The sequence below is a fragment of the Giraffa tippelskirchi genome, chromosome 8 (assembly GCF_054371585.1).
Source record: "Giraffa tippelskirchi isolate mGirTip1 chromosome 8, T2T-mGirTip1v1.2.pri, whole genome shotgun sequence".
NCBI lineage: Eukaryota > Metazoa > Chordata > Mammalia > Artiodactyla > Giraffidae > Giraffa > Giraffa tippelskirchi.
The window spans coordinates 11,998,814-12,018,113 of NC_137282.1; the positions used below are offsets into that span (position 1 = coordinate 11,998,814).

General features: G+C 46.7%; 1 protein-coding gene across 5 annotated transcripts; it reads right to left on the reverse strand.

Moving 5' to 3' along the window:
- Positions 1 to 1,552: 1,552 nt before the first annotated feature.
- Positions 1,553 to 10,398, reverse strand: PLPBP (pyridoxal phosphate binding protein). Of its 5 annotated transcripts, none has more exons than XM_081524177.1 (8): positions 10,235 to 10,398; positions 7,415 to 7,522; positions 7,289 to 7,318; positions 6,721 to 6,796; positions 6,016 to 6,150; positions 4,320 to 4,462; positions 3,787 to 3,885; positions 1,553 to 2,874 (listed from the first exon to the last, which is right to left on the reverse strand). In XM_081524177.1, the coding sequence occupies exons 1-8, from the start codon at positions 10,331 to 10,333 to the stop codon at positions 2,743 to 2,745; spliced, it is 822 nt and encodes a 273-aa protein (XP_081380303.1). In that variant the 5' UTR covers positions 10,334 to 10,398; the 3' UTR covers positions 1,553 to 2,742. The 5 variants fall into 5 exon arrangements, with proteins under 5 accessions (XP_081380303.1, XP_081380302.1, XP_081380301.1 ...); XM_081524176.1 differs by having other exon boundaries at positions 7,289 to 7,324; XM_081524175.1 differs by having other exon boundaries at positions 7,289 to 7,324; positions 10,157 to 10,398.
- Between the last annotated feature and the right edge of the window lie 8,902 nt (positions 10,399 to 19,300).

The following is a 19,300-nucleotide window of genomic DNA, read 5'->3' on the forward strand; positions in this document are numbered from 1 at the left end:
TGAGGAACTTCCCCAAGACAAAACCTTGAAGGATTCACTGGGGGATCTCTGCATGTCCAGACCTTCTGGGGCTGGTACCAGGGCGACCAGGGTCCAGGGGCTGGACAGCATCGTCAGAGACAGGCTGCATGGGTGGCTGTGGTCCAGGACAGTGTACTGTTTTCACTCAGGAAACCTGCCGTGGACGCTGTCAGAGTTTTGACGGAAATCTGAGTACTCATGCCCAGCTCGCGTAACATAAGACAAAGTCACAACTTGGCTCTCTCTGCGAAAGGTCCCAGCCTGCGGTGGGCACGTTGGACTTCGGTTTCCTTTAGTGATCTGGGTTTGAGTCAGCCTCCCAGGGTCCCCCCCTGGATCTCCTCCTTCGTTTTTCTTGACCTGCAGACACGCACAAGCCTGAGGGGTCTCTTGTTCCGAGTATGCCTCTCCCAAAGTTTCCAGGGAGCCCTCAGAGCCCTCAGCTGAGTTTGCAAAGAGATGAGGTATCTGGAGGAAACGTGTGACTCTGCAGAAGTCGGCCACATCGCTCGGGAAAACTGTGTCTTCCCTGGCTTCTGTTTTGACTTAAAAGAATGGGTGAGGGGCGACTGGAGAACCCCGGAGGGCAGCCGGGGGAGGTGGCGGATGCATTGAGTGTGGTGGGTGGGGTACGCTCCCCGGCCACAGCCCCTTCGTTGTACCCTCTCTCAGCTGAAGTTAAAAAAAAGAAGGGGTGGGACTTTCCCTGGTGGTCCAGTGGCTGAGACTCCACGCTCTTAATTCAGGGGGACCAGGTTCAATCCCTGGTCAGAGAACTAAATCCCCCATGCTACGCAGCCAAATAAATAATCTCCATTAGAAACTATTCTCCCGATAAATACATTTATTGAAAACAACGTGAGGCTACATGAGAGCCTCTTCCAGGGTAATTTGCCGACAGTGGTACCCCAATGCTTGCCCCTCAGGTTAGCCAAGGTCGCCACCTAGAGGCAGCTTTAAGAGTCTCTCACAGCAAGAGGCCACCTCTGTTATTTTCATAATTCTGAAATGCCAACATTTCACTTTCTGGCCTTTAGAACTTCAGAATCCCTCCTTTTATCTGCAGTGTGGCTTTGGCTGCGTCTGTGACTCTTGGGAGTCCTTTGGACTTCAAGGAGATCCAACCAGTCCATCCTAAAGGAAATTAGTCTTGTATATTTATTGGAAAGACTGATGCTGAAACTGAAGCTCCAATACTTTGGCCACCTGATGTGAAGAACCGACTCATTGGAAAAGACCCTGATGCTGGGCAAGATTGAAGGTGGGAGAAGGGGACAACAGAGGATGTGATGGTTGAATGGTATCACCGACTCAATGGACGTTTGAGCAAGCTCTGGGAGTTGGTGATGGACAGGGAGGCCTGGCGTGCTACAGTCCATGGGGTTGCAAAGAGTCGGACACGACTGAGCGATTGAACTGAACTGTGGCCTGAGGCGCGCCCTTCTCGTAAGCTGTGTGATGCCAGGACGGGCGCGGTAGCTTCCGGTTGGGTCCAATGCCCCCTCCTGTTAGACTCACTCACTACACCAGATTGTAGAAAATAAATCTTTTAATTGCTTTGTAATTAGCACAGGTTTAATTCAAACTCACATTTTTATTTAATAGATGCTGAATTATCACACTAGAGCTTTGATTGAAACAGTATAGGAATCATAATGGTTTGTTTTACAAAATTGTATTCGGCAGCAGCATCATGGGAGTTGTTTTCATACAATTAAAAGACTGGTTTGAATAAGTAAGAAAACAAATGATGACCCAGACTACAGCTGTCTGTCGTGACTGCCCGAGAATTGTGCTTTCTGGGTTTTGAAGAGCTAGCTACTCTGTTAACAATCTAGAGTTGCAAAATCCTGGCTTATAAATATAGTCGGGAGGGGAAGCTATGAATGTGCCTAAAAAGTACTCCCAGGACTTGTTGAAACTGTGAGCCTGAACTGGCTTTGGGGGAATCTTTAATTTCTGGGGAGCTACTGGAGATCCACTGGTGTTTGATATGAAATCACCACAGCAAGGACCCTAGTGGTGGAAAAATCATATCATTCGACTCTCATCACCACAGGGCCCCAGGGAAAAGCTCAAAGTCCTGTCTCTGGAGGGGATGGTAGCAAGGCCAGAGGCCTGCTCATGGTAGTTGCCCTGTAATTTTCAGGGTCACGGGGTGGTTGATGGATGACACAACTCTCATCGGCCACAATATGGGTGTGCAGGATTAACTTGAGCTGGGTCCTGAAGTTACCCAAACCGCCATCTGGAATGGAGACTGATGTTAACTGGGTGGGATGGAAACGGGGGGTGGGGGACAGAGACCACACCGCTCCAGGGTGGCAGAGGTGACTGCTCTGTGGGGTCTGTACGGAGGTGGTAACAGGGATTTTCTATCAAAGTGGATGATGAGTGGGAATCCCTCTGACTGTGGCAATTACAAGCAACACTTGGGAAACGCATTCCTGGGCAAAGTTCAAGCCTGAACTCAACTCCTGGCCGTGGCCTAGGCATCTGATCTGCAGAAACGTCTGGATTCCTCAAATCTAGTCCAAAGTCACTGCTTACAGCAAGCTTCCTGTGTCAGACACTAAGTAAGACGCTTCCCATCCACACATATTGCCCTGGGCATGCTCTCACCAGGTCCCCAGGAGGGCGTGGTGGTGCAGTGACTTGGGGCCCATGGAAGGTGGAGGCCCAGGTGAGCGCACAGTGAGTCTTCCTGGATCCAGCCTTGGGTCAGTGTGCCTGGGCCACCTCCTCCGGGGCCTTCAGCTCTGCTGCGGGCTTGTCCAGGGCCGCTTTCTTGGAGTAATCTCGCTCTCCAAAAATGGTGCTTCCAATGCGGACGTTTGTAGATCCCACTTCAATCTGTAGGGAAGAAGGACCGAGGGGCTGAGTTTATCTTATTGTTTTATTTTTCCGGGGGGGCTGAGTTTAAAAAATAACGAGGTGCAGCAGGTGCTGAAGCTGTGTCTCATACGACAATGCAGCTGAAGGACTGTGGGGCAGTGGTCCACCCAAAGGGCTGTTTACGAAGTACGTAAGGACTCCCTCGGCTTCTGCAGAGACCGGGGAAGGTGGCTGGCACTCAGTGGGGTGGGCGACAGGGGTGGCAGCCGTGCGGGACACAGCAGCACGACAGAGAGCTGTCTTGTGGCCCACACGCCCTTCTCATATGCTGGGGTCGCAGAGATGAGCAACCCTCCCTGTGAGTGAGCGAGCACAGGGGTCGAGTTCCATTTTCCGTAGAAACACCAAGCATTTTTGCATCATATTAATATACTCTATCTTCCACTCGTGCGACTACTGTAGATCCAGAGGAAGGTTTATAGTGTGGTTCCTGGAACTTGATCAAGTTATGCTCCACTCTGGAAGCCTGTGTATGTGAGTCGCTAACACAGCACACCTGTTAGTGTGCACTCAGGGCTGCTGCATCCTGGGGGTGCTGTGCGGACGACTGGACATCAGACACTTCGTCAGGACTCAGTGTCATGTGACCACGCCCAGGCATGAACACAGGGAAACGCCTTTGCAAAAAGCTGCAGTTTAATTTCTTTTGATTTACCTTTAGATTCCACTTAGGGAATTAAACTGAGTTCTTCGTTTTTTTAAAATGAGATATCAAGCTATAATTTCTATATACTTCATTTCCAAAAAAAGAAGGGGCTGGGGACGTCAGCACAGGGGAGAGACACTGCTGCGTGGTGCCTCGATGCGACGGCAAGGCGTTGCCTTTGGACCCGACCTGGAGGCACCCGAGGGCGCCCGGGAGACACTCACTGCGTGCTGGAAGTCCACGGACATGCCCATGCTCAGCTCCACCTGGTCGGGAGGGACGCCCAGCTGCTTGCACAGCTCCTCCCGGAGGGACAGCAATACCTGACAGAGAGACAAGTGGTGACGCCACTTCACCCCTGGCTTCTCCGAGGATGGCTGAAAGGGGCTGAATCTCAACACCTCTCACAGAGACTACTTCTTTATTCCTCATGGCTTCGAGGCCTGTCAAAATCACCGCAAGTTAAAGGGTCTGTGGCGAACTCTCCTACTTTCAAGAAAACTGTCACTCGTTGGAGAGGAAGCCGGAGCTCCTTTTCTCTGAAGACCGTGTGTGAAGCAGGTTCAGACTGAGTAGAGAAGGGTCTGTGTGGGTTCGGGGGACCTGTTCCCGTTTTCCGTATGAGGAGAGTTTAAGAAGCGGGTTATCAAGTAACATGACAAGAGACGTCTGGAAAGTCTGTGGAGCTGACGGCAGCAGCCAGCCCTGGATACCCTCACCGGACGTGAGCAGCGCCCCCACCCCGGGCCCCGAGTACCTGGAAGTCCGGGTTCGGTCCTTGACTAAGGTCGTGCCCAAAGCTCCCGATGGTCATCAGCCCCACGAACTCCAGGCTGGGGCACTTGGCGTTGATGTGTTCCACCAGGGCCGCCGTCTCTGCAGGGGGCAGGCCGTGTTTGCCTTCACAAAAGAGACAGAAGACCAAGAGGTTCTAGGAAGCCAGAGGGACGCCCTTCTCCAGGACAGAGGAGGCGACTCTCAAGCAAGAGGACTTCTTGGGAGAACTTGTCCTCAAGACTAAAACGGTGACTTTACACTGAGGTGTCTGTGCGTGTTGCTCCCCTTCTGACCTGGTCCTGAGGTCTCAAGGGAAGAGCTATAAACTGCATTCTCTTTATTCTGTCTCAGCATCTGAGGACAGCTAGAGTAGAGGGAAAAACCCAAACACTGCTTTTCTTAAAATAGAAAGAAAAATTTATTAGTGGAATTGTAAAAACAAATAAAAATGAAGTATATATCATACAGTTTTGACTAGAACTTTGCAAAATTTACCTGATCTTGCTCATTAGAAACAAGAGAAGGAGTCTGTGGCAAAACATTACTTGTTATGCAGATACGAGGACAGATTCTGTCCTTCCCTCATTTAACAAAGGGAGATGCTAGTAACACCCAATCTTTAATTAGGGCAAATGATAGCCATTGATCAAGAAATGTTGTAATGGACTCAATCTGGAATCCATTTCAGGTTTACCTATCAGGATAAAGTAATGTATAATCTAGGTGCACGTACAAATAATGCTAATTGTTAAAATTTAGTGAATGCTTATGTACCAGGCACACATGCCAAGTCCCTACAGTTTTTTATTTAATGCAGCAGCTCTGTCAAGTAAGTGCTCTCACTCTCTCCATTCTAAAAAAAAGAGGAGACTGAAGCTCTGGGAAGCTAAGGGCCTTTCTCAAGGCCAGAGCCAGGAAGTGTGGAACTGGGACGTGGATCCTGGCAGCCTGACTCCAGGCCCCAGGCTTGTTCCTTCAGCCTAAGCTCTATAAGCAAACGACTGGTTTGTAAACACGTATTCTTAGCAAACAGCTAACAAGTAAGACGCACAGGGTCCTATACCAACAGCTTTAATTCCATCTCCATATTCAAGCCTCACAACACCCTCGGAACTACCGCGCTGCTGTCACCGGCAGGTAAGGAAAGTGAAGGGTAGAAAGGTCAGGTACGTCACTCAAGGTTCCAGCGCTGGAGCGTGGTGGAGCTCAAGCCCCGGGTCTGCCTGGTTTCAGGCCCAGGATCTGATTTCTATGCTACACTGCTAACTCAAGCTCTGTCAAGATATTCAGTGACTGGTGCCCACGGTGAGTTTTGTTCAATTTTCTCCCGATAATGTAAACATGATTTTTGAAGGTTTGAGAAGCATTATACATGTAAATTTGTAATCTCTTTTGGGAGGGAGGGTGACCTCCGCGAATTTTCAGGATCAAAGTCACACAAGCCCCTTCTTGAGTCTCCTTGCCGGCCTCTTCAGAAACTAAGAACACAGTAAAGAATTACACGTGGACTGGCTTGGAGGTCCTTGTGCCACCGAGACCCTACATATGACAGCTTACGTAATGGCCCGAGAGCTCCTTCTGTGACCTACTGCATCGGGTGTTGAGGGCTGCCATCCGTCCTGCGCACCACCATATCCTAAGGGAAAAAAGTCTGCCATCCCAGTCTGCTCACTTACTCGCCTCTCCGCTGGTGTTTATCTGGACCATAACCTTTAACCTTTCGGGGGAACCTTTTTTCTGCCACGCACTGTTCACTTTGTCGGCCAGCTTCGCAGAATCGACAGTCTCCAGCATGGAGAGGTTGGGGACAGCTGTAACGAGAGGGAGGCGAGGTTACAGTAGCCACAACTACTGAGCCTGTACTCTGGCCTAAGAGCCGCAACTACTGAAGCCCGTGCTCCACACCAAGAGAAGCCACTGCAGTGAGAAGCCCGTACAATAGAACAAAGAGTAGCCCCCGCCTGCAGCGAGGAAGGCCCAGCACAGCCAAAAATAGATAAAAAGAAAATTATGTTCATTACACAATAAAATGAACCTCACACACAAAAAAGGGAAAAAGGACAAAAGTGTTTCCTTTGCTAGCCAAAAAATTTTATGGGCTTCAATTCCTCCTAGTTTATTTCAAAAACTGCCAAAAAAATACATAATATGTGGTAGGGTAGGTTTCCAAGTATATAATACCCAGCCAACTGTGAGTTCATTTTGTTCTTATCATGATGTTTTCGCTTTTATCAAGAACTAAGATTTCTTTCCCAAAAGAATCCCCAAAGCACAAATGGTAACTTAGGGATAATCTAAAATAGTCTCTCTTCCACAGAAGGGGCTGTATGTGATACAATGATGAAAAAAACTGTGTCTTTATATTTAGAGTTTTATCTTACCCATCAATTTGTTGACATTCTGTTTCTGTAGATGGCCAATGAAGTGCCATTTGATCTCAGGACACGAAGACAGAATCTGAAGAGAAAGACGTGGTCCTGTTTAACTCAGAGTCTGTGGAGGGTTTGCCAGCTCACACACTTCGCACGTTCGTTCCCTTCTCACCTTTCCCATCTAAGCAATAAACCACTATTGCATCTTCAGTCAGGCCCTTAAAGACACTTAGAGAAAAACTGAAGACTTCTGTTTCTACTCCTTGTTCCTGTCAACTCTCCCCTTCTTTCAGATACTGCCCATTGAGAAGAAACTGATTAAAGCTTTCAAATCTCAAAAGGATCCAAGGTTACAGCAAGCTTCTAAAATCACCATTTTCAAAAAGCCACAAAGGAGAAAACGATGGTCTTAAGAAAGAGAGAAGATCTAAATGAGAAATATTTGGGGCTCACAGCGAACACAGGCGTTTCTACCATCAGCCTGACCTGCTCTGAAACTCAGCTACCAAGGTGGGTCTAATTTGCAACTGATCAGTCAAGATTTAGATATAAACCAAAGAATTCAGATTCCACTTACTTGAGGATTTGATGCTTTTTCAAGTAGTTCCTGAACCTACAGGGTTAAAAATACAGTAAGTCAGAAGCCTGGCACATGTGACTCTTCCGAGGGTAGTTTACAGGGAAGAAAAGGGCCCTTACATACATAGTTCTCCCCGAAAGTGCGTTGCCCGTGACTATAGGCTTCCATCACCATGTCTGCAGGTTTGGTTTTGCTGACTGCTACTAGCCGGGGCTGGATGGCTGGGAGTTCCTGCCGAGAGGAAGAGAGCCAGATGAGTCAATGTTTGGACTTATTATCCCGATAACTCCTGTAGGGCATCCTGTAGGGTAGTTCTTTACTTGGCATTTGATAAGATCCACTCTTCCAATACTGCAGGGCTATCAATACCAAATGTTGATGAAATGTCTTTTGTATGCATGGCATCTAAATCTAATATGTTAGCTACCTTAATATCTAGCAGAAGGGCCTACCCTGGTGGTCTAGGGGTTAAGACTGTGGTTCCAGGGGGCATGGGTTTGATCCCTGGTCTGGGAACTTAGATCTCACATGATGCACTGCATGGCCAAAAAATAAATACATGTAAAAAACAAATTTAAAAAAATCTAGCAGAAGACCTTTCTCTCTCAGGAGAGCTGGGCAGGTTAAGTAAAAGCTTTATTTCCTAGGACTGTGGTCTTTGACCAATATTATCAGTATCATCTGGGTCCCCTCCCGACCCACTGGGTCTGAATCTCAGGCTGGAGTCTAAGAATCGCCTTTAAAACAAAACTCTTCAGCTGAGTTTCTTGCATGGCAAGGTTGGAGGGTTAAGAATCACTTAGTTAAGAGAAGGCATCATTCTCTGACTAGAAGGGAGGCCACTTTCAGCTCCTAAAAACCCCAAGGTCAACAGTTCTGGAAACTCATCGGGATCCTGGGGTAATTATCAATACTGCCTACAATACTGCCTCTCAGAAGCAGCCTTAGGGTAACTCTGTAATTTATGTGGCAGAACCAGTGGCAGAGGGGCTTCCCTGGCGATCCAGTGGTTAAGAATCCGCCTTCCAATAGAGGTTCCATCTCTGATCAGGGAACTAAGATCCCACATGCCTTGGGGCAATTAAGCCCACAACTAGGGACAAGGGGGAGTGCCACAACGAAGATCCTGGGTGGTGCAACTAAGACCTGATGCAGCCAAATAAAATATTGAAAAAAAAAAGAAAAGAACCAGTGGCAGAACTGAAGCTTCCCTCATAGCTCAGTTGGTAAAGAATCCGCCTACAATGAAGGAGACCAGGGTTCGATTCCTGGGTTGGGAAGATCCCCTGGAGAAGGAAATGGCAACCCACTCCAGTATTCTTGCCTAGAGAATCCCATGGATGGAGGAGCCTGGTGGGCTACAGTCCACGAGGTTGCAAGAGTTGGACACGACTTAGAGATTAAACCATCACCAGCGGCAGAACTGAGGCAAGGACACAGAAGGCTCTGGACTCAGGATTGGGCTCACCTGACCCCCCATCTCATGGTCATGGCATTAAAGGAGGGCTTCCCCGGATTCTGCAGCAACCAAATCCACACAGAGAAGAGATTTGCCTATCATCATATGGTTCAGTTTTCATGTACCCCATCAACCTCTGGAATTTTTACAGAATCACAGGGTTCTCAAAGGCACAAAAAGTTAGATCAAAGCGCAAAGAGTTTCCCCCTGTCTTCTGCGGGCTGCACTGCCCATCTCTCATGAGACCACATCATAACTCCAAGGATTATGCTGATGAATTGACAGTTTCTAGAAAAAAAGAAAAGTGGAATAGGTGGCCCATCTGCCTGAGAGTTAAGCTGAGAGAATCCCTTAGTTTGATATTTTTTAGGGGAATCTCTAGTTTTTTTCTTAGAGAATCATAAAACGTTAACGCCTGAAGCAAGCTTTGAGCATTCCATGCCTGCACAGATGTGGAAACTTACCATCCAGGTACTTAGCACTTCACTTGGCTCAGACAATAGAGTCTGCCTGCAATGTGGGAGACCCGGGTTTGATCCCTGGGTCAGGAAGATCCCCTGGAGAAGGAAATGGCAACCCATTCCAGAATTCTTGCCTGGAGAATCCCTATGGACAGAGGAGCCTGGCGGGCTACAGTCCATGGGGTCACAGGGAGTCAGACACGACTGAGCGACTTCACTTTCTTTCAAGGTAACATCTACTTCACAGCCAAGCAAAGGCTACACTAATGCAGGTCTTCTGTCTCCGGGCCAGCACTCTAAGCTCTGACACCATAAATGCTTGAACAAAGAACTCTGACCTCTCTCCACTCAAGCCAGGCTCACTCCACACTATTCAACTTAAAACTTGCACTGAGGGAGGCAGGTACTGACCTTTAGTCTAAATAAATTCCAAGAGAAGACTAAATATAAATAAGGGAGGAAAAAACTCCCCATAACCTGCTTGGGATTGGATGTCAGTTCCCTGCTGCCTCAAACGTGCAAGAGGAGCTCTGGGTGCTTCTCAAGTCGGGTCAATTCATCCATCCTCTCCTTCGCTGGCAGGGGCACTGACATTCACTTTATGAGCAATCTACTGGCTGAGACGCTGCCACACAGGTGATCTCCGGCAGACCTGGCCTCCTTTGGGTGCTCCTGTACTGGACGTCTGCTCCTGCAGTCTCTGGGTACAGGCCTGGCCCCACTCCCCTCCGCCAAGGCTGCTGACCCCTACCACGAAGCGGGATGGACAATGGTCGCGCTGCCTAGAGGCTGGTCATTTTCCTGGGATCGCTAACCTGCAGAAAACCTGACAGTAGCTGGGGCACCCCCTTCGCCTTCGCTAGCCTTTTGGGGGGGCTCTGTAGCTTGTGCCAATGCCAAGGCAGCGGGCAGGTCCCGCCCCTCCAGGCGACCCCTCTGCGTCACCGTGACGACCCGTTCCCACGCAGGTGTCCCCCTTCTCGGCGCGGCCGCCCAACGTCCCCGCGCAGTCCACTTCCTCACCCGCGGCCGCCGCGCCACCGCCTGCTGCACGCGCTCGTTCACTGCTCGCAGAGCGAAGCCGATCCCCAGCTCCGCCGACATGCTGCCAGCTTTCCACATCCCCCAGGGACCAACGTGGAGCCCCAAACCCGCGCACCCTGGGGCAGAGACCCCCTTCCGGTCCCGCCCAGCCCGGGTCTCCGTGAGGGCCAATCACCACTAAGCACCGAGTCGTCTTAGCCAATCGCCAGAGCGGGGTGGGACGGAGGTGGTGTGGCGGACAGCCACGCCCCTTCGGCGACGCCATCTTGGGGAGGTCGCCGTGGAAAGCCCTGCGAGGCTCTTGGGTGCTGCTGGCGTCCTTCCGGGTGCCGCCGCCCCGCCGCCCCCGCAGAAACCAAAGGGTGCAGAGAACTTGGCGTGCTACCGAGGTCTTATTCCTCTAGGCAGGAGACGTGACGTTCATGTCCGATGAATCTTGGGAGGAACCGTTAAGAGAGAGAAACCTGTTACTAAAGAACTTGGCAGGATTTACATGCATGCCTGTTTTCCTCTGGTCATCCTTCAACTCAGTGATACCCACTGTAAGCCACATATGTAATTTAAATTTTTCGAATAGGCACACAAAAAATACATTTGTCTTCTAAAGATGTACAGCCTGAGAGTTGCAAGTTTATTTGGGCGCAAGATGAGGTGCCCAGGCGGCAGCAGCTCAGATAGCTGAGGGACTGCTCCAAAGAGGTAGTGGGGGAAGGTCAATATATAAGACTTTGGTGCAGGGGAAATTCAGTGCAATCAGGTGCTTACTCCTCCCTAGTCAGGAGGATCTGATGCCACCATTAAGGGATTTTGTGCTTTTCTAGACAAGAGGAGATGCAAGGTTCAGGATCATAAAATCTGTTCCTGAAAATATCCACTTTTCTAAAGACCTGTGCCTTCAGATTCCCTGGAGCACAGAGTACCTCACTCCACCCTGAACTCCCTCAGGGGGTGCTGAAGGTCAACAGCTGCTTGCATTTAATCATATCTAGAAAAGCACTAAATCCCTTCATGGTGACAACAGATACTGGCTGAGTATCTTTTGTAAATTGAGTGCTTAATTATATTGAACTCCACCTTCAACAGAATCATATATATTGAGCTTCCCCCACTGCCTCTTGGGAGCAGTCTCTCAGAGTTATTGGAGGTACTGCCTCCCAGGCTGCAGTCCTCATTTTGCCCCAAATAAAACTCAACTTGTAGCTCTGAAGTTGTGCATCTTTTTTAGTTGACAATCACAACCCTTAGAAAGTTAAGTTACCTTAATCTGGAGCGACTGTAATAGACAGACATTCCTAAAGCATAATTATTCTTAATAGAGTTTATCTAACAGCTCCTTGTTACTGTTCAGTTGTTAAGTATCTGACTCTTTGCCACCCTATGGACTGCAGCACACTAGGCTTCCCTGTCCATCACCAACTCATGGAGCTTGCTCAAACTCATGTCCATCCAGTCGGTGATGCCATCCAACCATCTCATCCTCTGTCAACCCCTTCTACTTCTGCCTTCAATCTTTCTCAACATCAGGGTCTTTTCCAGTGAGTCAGTTCTTCTCATCAGGTGGCCCAGTATTGGAGTTTCAGCTTCAGCATCAGTCCTTCCAATGAATATTCAGGACTGATTTCCCTTAGGATTGACTGGTTGGATCTCCTTGCAGTCCAAGGGACTCTCAAGAGTCTTCTCCAGCACCACAGTTCAAAAGCATCAATTCTTTGGCCCTCAGCTTTCTTTATGGCCCAACTCTCACATCCACATGACTACTGGAAAAACCGTAACTTTGACTAGATGGACCTTTGTCAGCAAAGAGACATAGAAATAGATTAAAAAGATATTTCACAGCTTTGTTTTCCAAACTTAGTTATGAATCAGATATCACAATATAAAACTCACTAGTTGTGAATAACAGTTGGAATAAAATTTTTTTAAAAAAGCTTCCTTCCCTTTTTTTCTCTTTTGGTTTCAGGAATTAGATGGTCTAAATAAGTGATCCAGAGTGCTCTGGTCTCAAGGCGTAGGAGGAGTTATTTCCTCAGAGCAAGAGATAATTTCTTCAAGCTTTCTCTGGAGTCTAAAGAATATTGTGACCACACTGTCAAAAATCATCTTTTTTTTTGGCCATCTGATGCGAAGAGTCACCTGATGACTCGTTGGAAAAGACCCTGATGCTGGGGAAGATTGAAGGCAGGAGGAAAAGGGGACAACAGAGGATGAGATGATTGGATGGAATCACTGACCCAATGGACATGAGTTTGAGCAAGCTCCCCCCTCTGTGGTCCTAGTTTTATAGCCAAAATTTAGACCAGAGAGTGCTCAAATTGGCTCTGATAACAAGGGCAGATTGATCCCAGCAGGGATTGTCCTTCTGGGGAAGTGGGAGTCTTAGTTTGATCAGCCCCAGGCTATTGATTATAGGATAAAACCCTGGAGATAAGGGAACTTCAGTCCATTTTCCCAACCCGCGTCAATAAAGAGCTAATATTTTTAGGTCATTTTTCTTGTCATTGGACCATAGCTAGGGTGACCAGTCATTAAAAATTTTTTTCCCATGGGGTTCCTAGGTGGGGTGTGGAACCTTAGAGGAAGTGCTTCCCACGTTAGCTTGAGAAGTTTGTACCAGATGTTTGCATGCTCAAACCAAACCAAACCAGAACCTCATTTGCCAGGAGTCACACTCTAAATAAAACACAAGGCAGAGATGCCCAGAAATCAAAAGCCAAGTGGCAAGAGTGTTCCCAAAAGATGGTAAAGTGATGCCCAGAAATCAAAAGTCAAATGGCATAAATGCCAAATGTGAATTTCTAGTCTCACTAGACCTGCGACCTGGCAGAGTCAATACTAGCAGCCCTTTTTAGTTCTGATATAGTTTCACACAATTTCTTGTGGTTCGTGCGTGCTCAGTCACTTTCAGTCATGTCTGACTCTTTGTGATCCAATGGACTGTAGCCCACCAGGCTCCTCTTGTCCATGGAATTCTCCAGGCAAGAATACTGGAGTGGGTTGCCATGCCCCTGTCAACTACAAATTGCCACTTAGCAAGAGCATTGCCAAAGAGTGAACAACAAAGGCATTTGCCATCTGTCTCTATGGAGATTGAACCTCATGCAGCTATAGCTGTTGACTTTCAACAACCCCAGAGGGAGTTCAGGGTGGAGTGAGTCACTCTGTGCTCCAGGGAATCTAGTGGGACAGGTCTTAAGACAGTGGGCTGTTTTTAGTAACAGATTTTATGATCTCAATCCTTTCATCTTCTCATCTGTAGTTCAGTTCAGTTCAGTTCAGTCGCTCAGTCATGTCCGACTCTTTGTGACCCCATGAATCTCAGCACGCCAGCCCTCCCTGTCCATCACCAACTCCCGGAGTTTACCCAAACCCATGTCCATCGAGTTGGTGATGCCATCCAGCCATCTCATCCTCTGTTGTCCCCTTCTCCTCCTGCCCCCAATCCTTCCCAGCATTAGGGTCTCATATCTAGAGAAGCACTAAATCCCTTCATGGTGACATCAGATCCTCATGACTAAAAAAAAAAACTTTTGGAAAATGAGTGCTTCATGGTATTAAACTCCCCCTTCACCAAAACCTTATATATTGACTTTCCCCCATTGCCGCTTTGGAGCAGTCTCTCAGAGCTATCTGAGATGCTGCCTCCTGGGCTGCAGTCCTCATTTTGCCCCAAATAAAACTTAACTTGCAACTCTCAAGTTGTACATCTTTTTTTTGCCGATAACCTCCTCCAGGGGATCTTCTTGATGCGGAGATCGAACCCATGACTCCTGGATCTCCTGCATTGCAGGCCAATCCTTTACTGCTGAGCTACAGGGGAAGTTGGTTTCCTTCAAAAATATTACTCTATCATTTCCTCTTTTAGCAACTTCTAGATACCAGTCAAAGTAAGCAGGGCCAGCCTTTTCTAATGATGTGTGCAGAAGTATTCAGAGCCCCAATTTAGCCATTTTAGGTTGAGATCTCTTTTAGATATAATTTCCCCAGTTAACTAGGTACTTGCAAGTATGCACTCCATATGTATTGTACGTGAATCAGGTCGGGGTGTTAATCAGAAGTTGGTTTTCTAATGCCCCTCGTTTCTGTTTTTGAGAGATCCTGTTTCCCACTTTAAGTTGAATTGATCAGGGATAAAAGCGAAATTGTGTAGTGGGCCCATGTGCTGCTTTGTGAGCTTAACTACCCCAGGAGTCACCCCAGAGTCGTTTCTGCCTGTCTTACGTGTCTCAGATTCTGCCTCCAGCAATCTAAGACCGCTGTGGCTGCTCAGATGGCTGAATGGTCAGTTCTTATGGGTCACCCCTGGATGAGCAAGTAGTTTAATTAGTGAGTGGGTTTCCTTATGGGACCACTGCACAATATGAGGACTAGGCCTCCACCTCCCATAAATTTCTCAGTCCCTTGAGAAAAGCGCAACCAGCCTAGAGGAGTCTTGTTCTTTTTCTTTACAGCAAAGCTCTCATACATTCTCATTTTTATCCCGACAGATTCTATAAAGGCAGTCGAATTGAGGTAGTCAGATCAGCCTCTTATCTCACCACTCAGCCAAGACCACTCAGTCCCCTACAAAGGAGTGACCTCGGCATCTTTCAGCTGAGCCCTGGGTATTCCTCGATTTTTTTTTCAGTCGAGCAACCCCCTCCCCCATACACACACCTAGTATTTTTCCACTGGGTGGGTAATTCCCCTGGCATCTTTCAGCCAACTTCCCACTCAGTACCTTTCCATTGGGTGGGAATTTCTCGGTATCTTTCAACCGAGCCCCACTCAGCGTCTAGACCATGAGCGGGTAAGCCCTGGATGTTTCACCGGCTCCCCGCTCACCCAGTATCTTTCCACCTGGGAGGGGGCAGGTAACCTGCTCCACTGCCAGAGGGAGCTCGGCATCTCAACCAATACGTGAGACGTGAGAACCAGGAGACACTTTCCCAACTTTGTTTGGATTCCCCGAGGAGGCGGATGGGCGCAAGGGGCCGCTGCTGGAACCAAAGCTCCAGTTCCTCCTGGAGTCCGGGCCAAGGAAGGAAGTCCATTCTGGATCGCTTTGTCGGTTTCCCTAACTGTTGACTTAAAAAAAGATGCACAACGTGAGAGCTGCGAGTTAAGTTTTATTTGGGACAAACTGTGGACTGCAGCCCGGGAGGCACCACTTCAGGTACCTCTCTGGAGCAGTCTCTCAGAGCTGTCTTGAAATGATGCCTCCCAGACTGCAGTCCGCATTTTGCCCCAAATAAAACTTAACTGGAAACTCTGTGCTGTACATCTTTTAGTCGATACATTTTATAAAGCCCAGCATATCCAAAGTAAGGTTTCAATATGTAACCAATAGAAAATGAGGTATTTGGATTCTTTCTTATTGTACTTGATTTACAAATCCTAGGGTGTAGTTTGGACCTAAGGCTCAGGTCTGACTGTCCACACCGCAGTCTCCCCAGTGGCAGGAGCTGTCTTCTGGGAGGAGGGCCCAGACAGCTTTAGACACTCCAGCCTGGGCTCTGCACACTGTCAGCCTATTTCTTAATTCTGTGTGTCCACATCTGGGCTATATGAAGGTCACAGACAGGATGAGGTGCCAAAGAGACACAGAGGTTGACACCATAAAATGCTAAGTTTAATAGTCGGATGGTAAAATGCTAGGTACTTTGGGCAAATTTTCTACTTGCCCAAAAGAGATGGATTTTGTTAAGGAAAATACTCTTGGCTGTATGGCTGGACTGTTGATTCTCAAACATTAATTCAGCTTAATGAATGAGATGCTATTTTTTTTGGAGAAGGGTCTAAAATTTGCTCTCCAGGTTGTGGAAAGAAAGGGCAACATTCATTCTTCTCTCAGTCTTCCTGGACCCTGGGAGACTAAGATAGTTTCACGTCTGCTCTGGGAAAATTACTTTGAACAAAACCTAGGGTCCTTGTCATCAAAAACTTCTTCTGGGGAAGTTTCCATTTACCAGGTACATAAAACTGGGTTTTCTGTAAACTGAGGTTGCAGTAATTGTGTTCAAGTACAATGTCTCTGGACTTGATAATTTCTCCTCCTGCCAGAGTGATAAAAATTAAAACATGACTAGACCAGCCCTTCACAGTGTGAATATACTCATAGATGGTTGTTGTAGAGACGCAAAGTTGGAAGGTGCTAGCCAGCAGTCAGCGGTGGGAGAAGCAAAGATTAAACAGTGTTGAGGGTTATGGCGAAGGGTTGTCTAGAGGAAGGATTGGGTGAGCATAACATACTTCAATGGATATGCTTTTTATTACAAAATTTTTGGGGGGATGCTCTGGGTCTTTGTTGTGGCATGTGAGCTCAGTTGCCCTGCAGCATGTGGGATCTTTGTTCCCTGACCAGGGATTGAACCACCCTGCATAGCAAAGTGGATTCTTAACCACTGGACCACCAGGGAAGTTGAAGATATGCTTTTTAGAAAACATTTTAAAAACCATAAATACTTCACAGACCGGGTGATAGGTCACTATGACAGTAAGTAGAAGTATCTTCATTTAACAGGTCAGCCTTCCCACCTCAATTGTGTATGTGAGTGTGGCTCCCCCAAAAGTATCAGAAGAGTGATTTAAACTTTCAAGTTAATGAGGAGTCTGGTGGCAAGACTGGGTGGTGGCGGCACAAGGCTGACCCAAGTGGAACCTTGGTTTCGTCACTAAACTGTGATCTTGGGTAAGCAACTGAACTTCTCAGCTTTTCGTTTATAAAACGGAGTCCGTCTCTCCTTCAGAGTCTTCAGGATCAATCAAGGTAACACATGACACAAGCTTAGCAGAGTGCTCCCCCAAGCGAGTGCTCAATGAACACGCGTCTCGCCCCTACGCCTTATCCATTAGACAACATTCATTGAGACGTTTTCTCTGTAGAGGAAACGGAGGAGACCAAGGTGAGTAGGACAGGATTTCTTGCGGATTCATTTCTAAGGGACTTTTCATCTCTAACATTTTGTGACCTTATAAAAGCAGAAGTAAAGACAAAAAAGGATTGTAAAGACAAATGAGGATTCCAGTCTCATTATCATTTTAGTTTCCTTTTTTTTTTAAACACAGTTGTACTTTTGAGTGAATTTTATCCCACCTTTTCCTCCTCCTTTTTTTTTCGTTTCTTCTCTTTCTCTTTCTGGGACATCAACCATCTAATTTAACCTTTCATTTTTCCCTACTATGTGATCCTTGAAAGTCACCTCATCACCAGTAACTGTCTTTAAATCACTCCAACGGTTTGCAAGGACAAAGAGGAAAAGAGATTAGAAAATCAAATACCCAGAGAAACAGGTTTTATAAACAACTTTCTAAAAATCTAGTATACATTCTCACCATAAATGCCATCAAGCTTTTAAAACATTCACCTCTGTAGTCTAAGGCCCTGAATCGTGGGGAAGAAAAACATTTATGAATTTTAAAATTGTTTCCCTTTGAGTTTACTGTGATTCTTTTGGGAGGATTTAAAAAAAAGATAACATAATAAAAAAAAGTTGTTGCCTGGTTACTTGACTCTGAAGAGAAAAGGACAAATAATGCCCGTGTTCCAGTTTAAATAAATTCAGGGAGAGAAGCCGTGACAGCAATCCCTCAGCAAACATGCTGTCACATTTGGCTTTTGAAACGGCAATACAGACTCTAGAACCGGAGGTCTGGGGAGGACCTTTAGAGACCATCTGGTCTTTCCTATGGAGAGGTGGACATTTAAACCATCCCAAACAGCATAGAATGGCCCCAATTTCTCAGACCATCAGAGAAGACAATGTTATCTGTGTTAATCTCTGGATTTGTTTGTTTTCTATGTGCAGATAACTGCTTCTCCATGTTTCACATTTTGTTGTTATTCAGTCGCTAAGTTGTGTGTCCGACGCTTTCCACTTTTAGCCAGTCTTAAGTAAAATCTTTTAAAATCCTCTGTGAGCCAATTTCCTCTTCTTTGGTCTCTGAGGAGCTAGAGAACACCTAGCTGCCCATGATGCAACTGTTTTTTTTTTTTTTTTGGACTCTCAGCATGTCATGTGGGATCTTAGTTCCCTGACCAGGAATTGAACCCAGGCCCCCTGCAGTGGAAACTCGAGTTTTAACCACTGGACCACCAGGGAAGTTACTGCTGCAACTTTTTAGTTGTTGGGCAATATTATTTGTTATAGGTGTATAGTATAAGTGATTCACAATTTGAAAGGCTGTGCTCCATTCATATTCATTTTAAAATATTGGTTATATCCCCTGTGTTGTACAATGATGCCATTTTCATAAATTAGCTGTGTTTATTATTTGTACATTGATAATGGGAATAGATATTCATCAGAATATATTTTGGGGTCGTGACTTAACTCACTAGACAGAGATGCTTTATCTCTTTATATCTCCTAGCCTAATACCTGCTACTGCTAAATTTCACTGTAATAAAAGAAAAATAAATACAAAGACTCATTTTATTTAGCAAGACTGAAAATAAAACTAACACATAAAATCACACCTTTAGGGTTGTCCAAAACAGTTCCTCCATCTATCAACTCAGGGCAAATGAATCCAGCATATTGTTTGTAGAATGATTAATGTAACAGGAATCATTTCTCAGTTACAAAGGCGGTCATTCAGTCCTCAAGGCTCTCTGCGAGTAGCATTAGTTTTGACCATTCAATTATCAGCTTGCACAAAAGCAGAAATAGAGAGGGATGAAAATACAAAGTGATTGGCTATCACTTCTTTTAAAAGGCAACAACAGAAACAGTGACTAGAACCTACTGAACAGAACTAAAGCAGCAGTGCTTCGTGGACAGAGTAGCCACTAGTCAGGATTCACTTATCCTCAATCAAACTTGGGTATATTTACTCTATAAATGGCGAAGTTATCTGTGTTGAAAGATACAGAGACCCACAGAAACTGCAACAGATCGTTTTGAAACATCCACTTTTTTTTTTGGATCAATACAGTCAGCCCTTTGTGGCTGTGGATGCATGGGTGTGGACACCGTTTTATGTAAGGGATTTGAGCGCCCACAGATTCTGGTGCCCTCGGGGCTCCCAGTGCCCTGTGGATACCGAGGGATGACTCTATTGCTAACG

Bases quoted from the DNA above. Each gene is read 5' to 3' on its own strand.
- PLPBP (XM_081524175.1), bottom strand. From the start codon at position 10,333: ATGTGGAAAGCTGGCAGCATGTCGGCGGAGCTGGGGATCGGCTTCGCT. The intron at 7,325-7,414 runs GTATGTAAGGGC...TTAACCCTGTAG, and splicing joins GCACTTTCGGGGAGAACTAT to GTTCAGGAACTACTTGAAAA. The intron at 6,797-7,288 runs GTAAGTGGAATC...CTTTCTCTTCAG, and splicing joins AAAAAGCATCAAATCCTCAA to ATTCTGTCTTCGTGTCCTGA.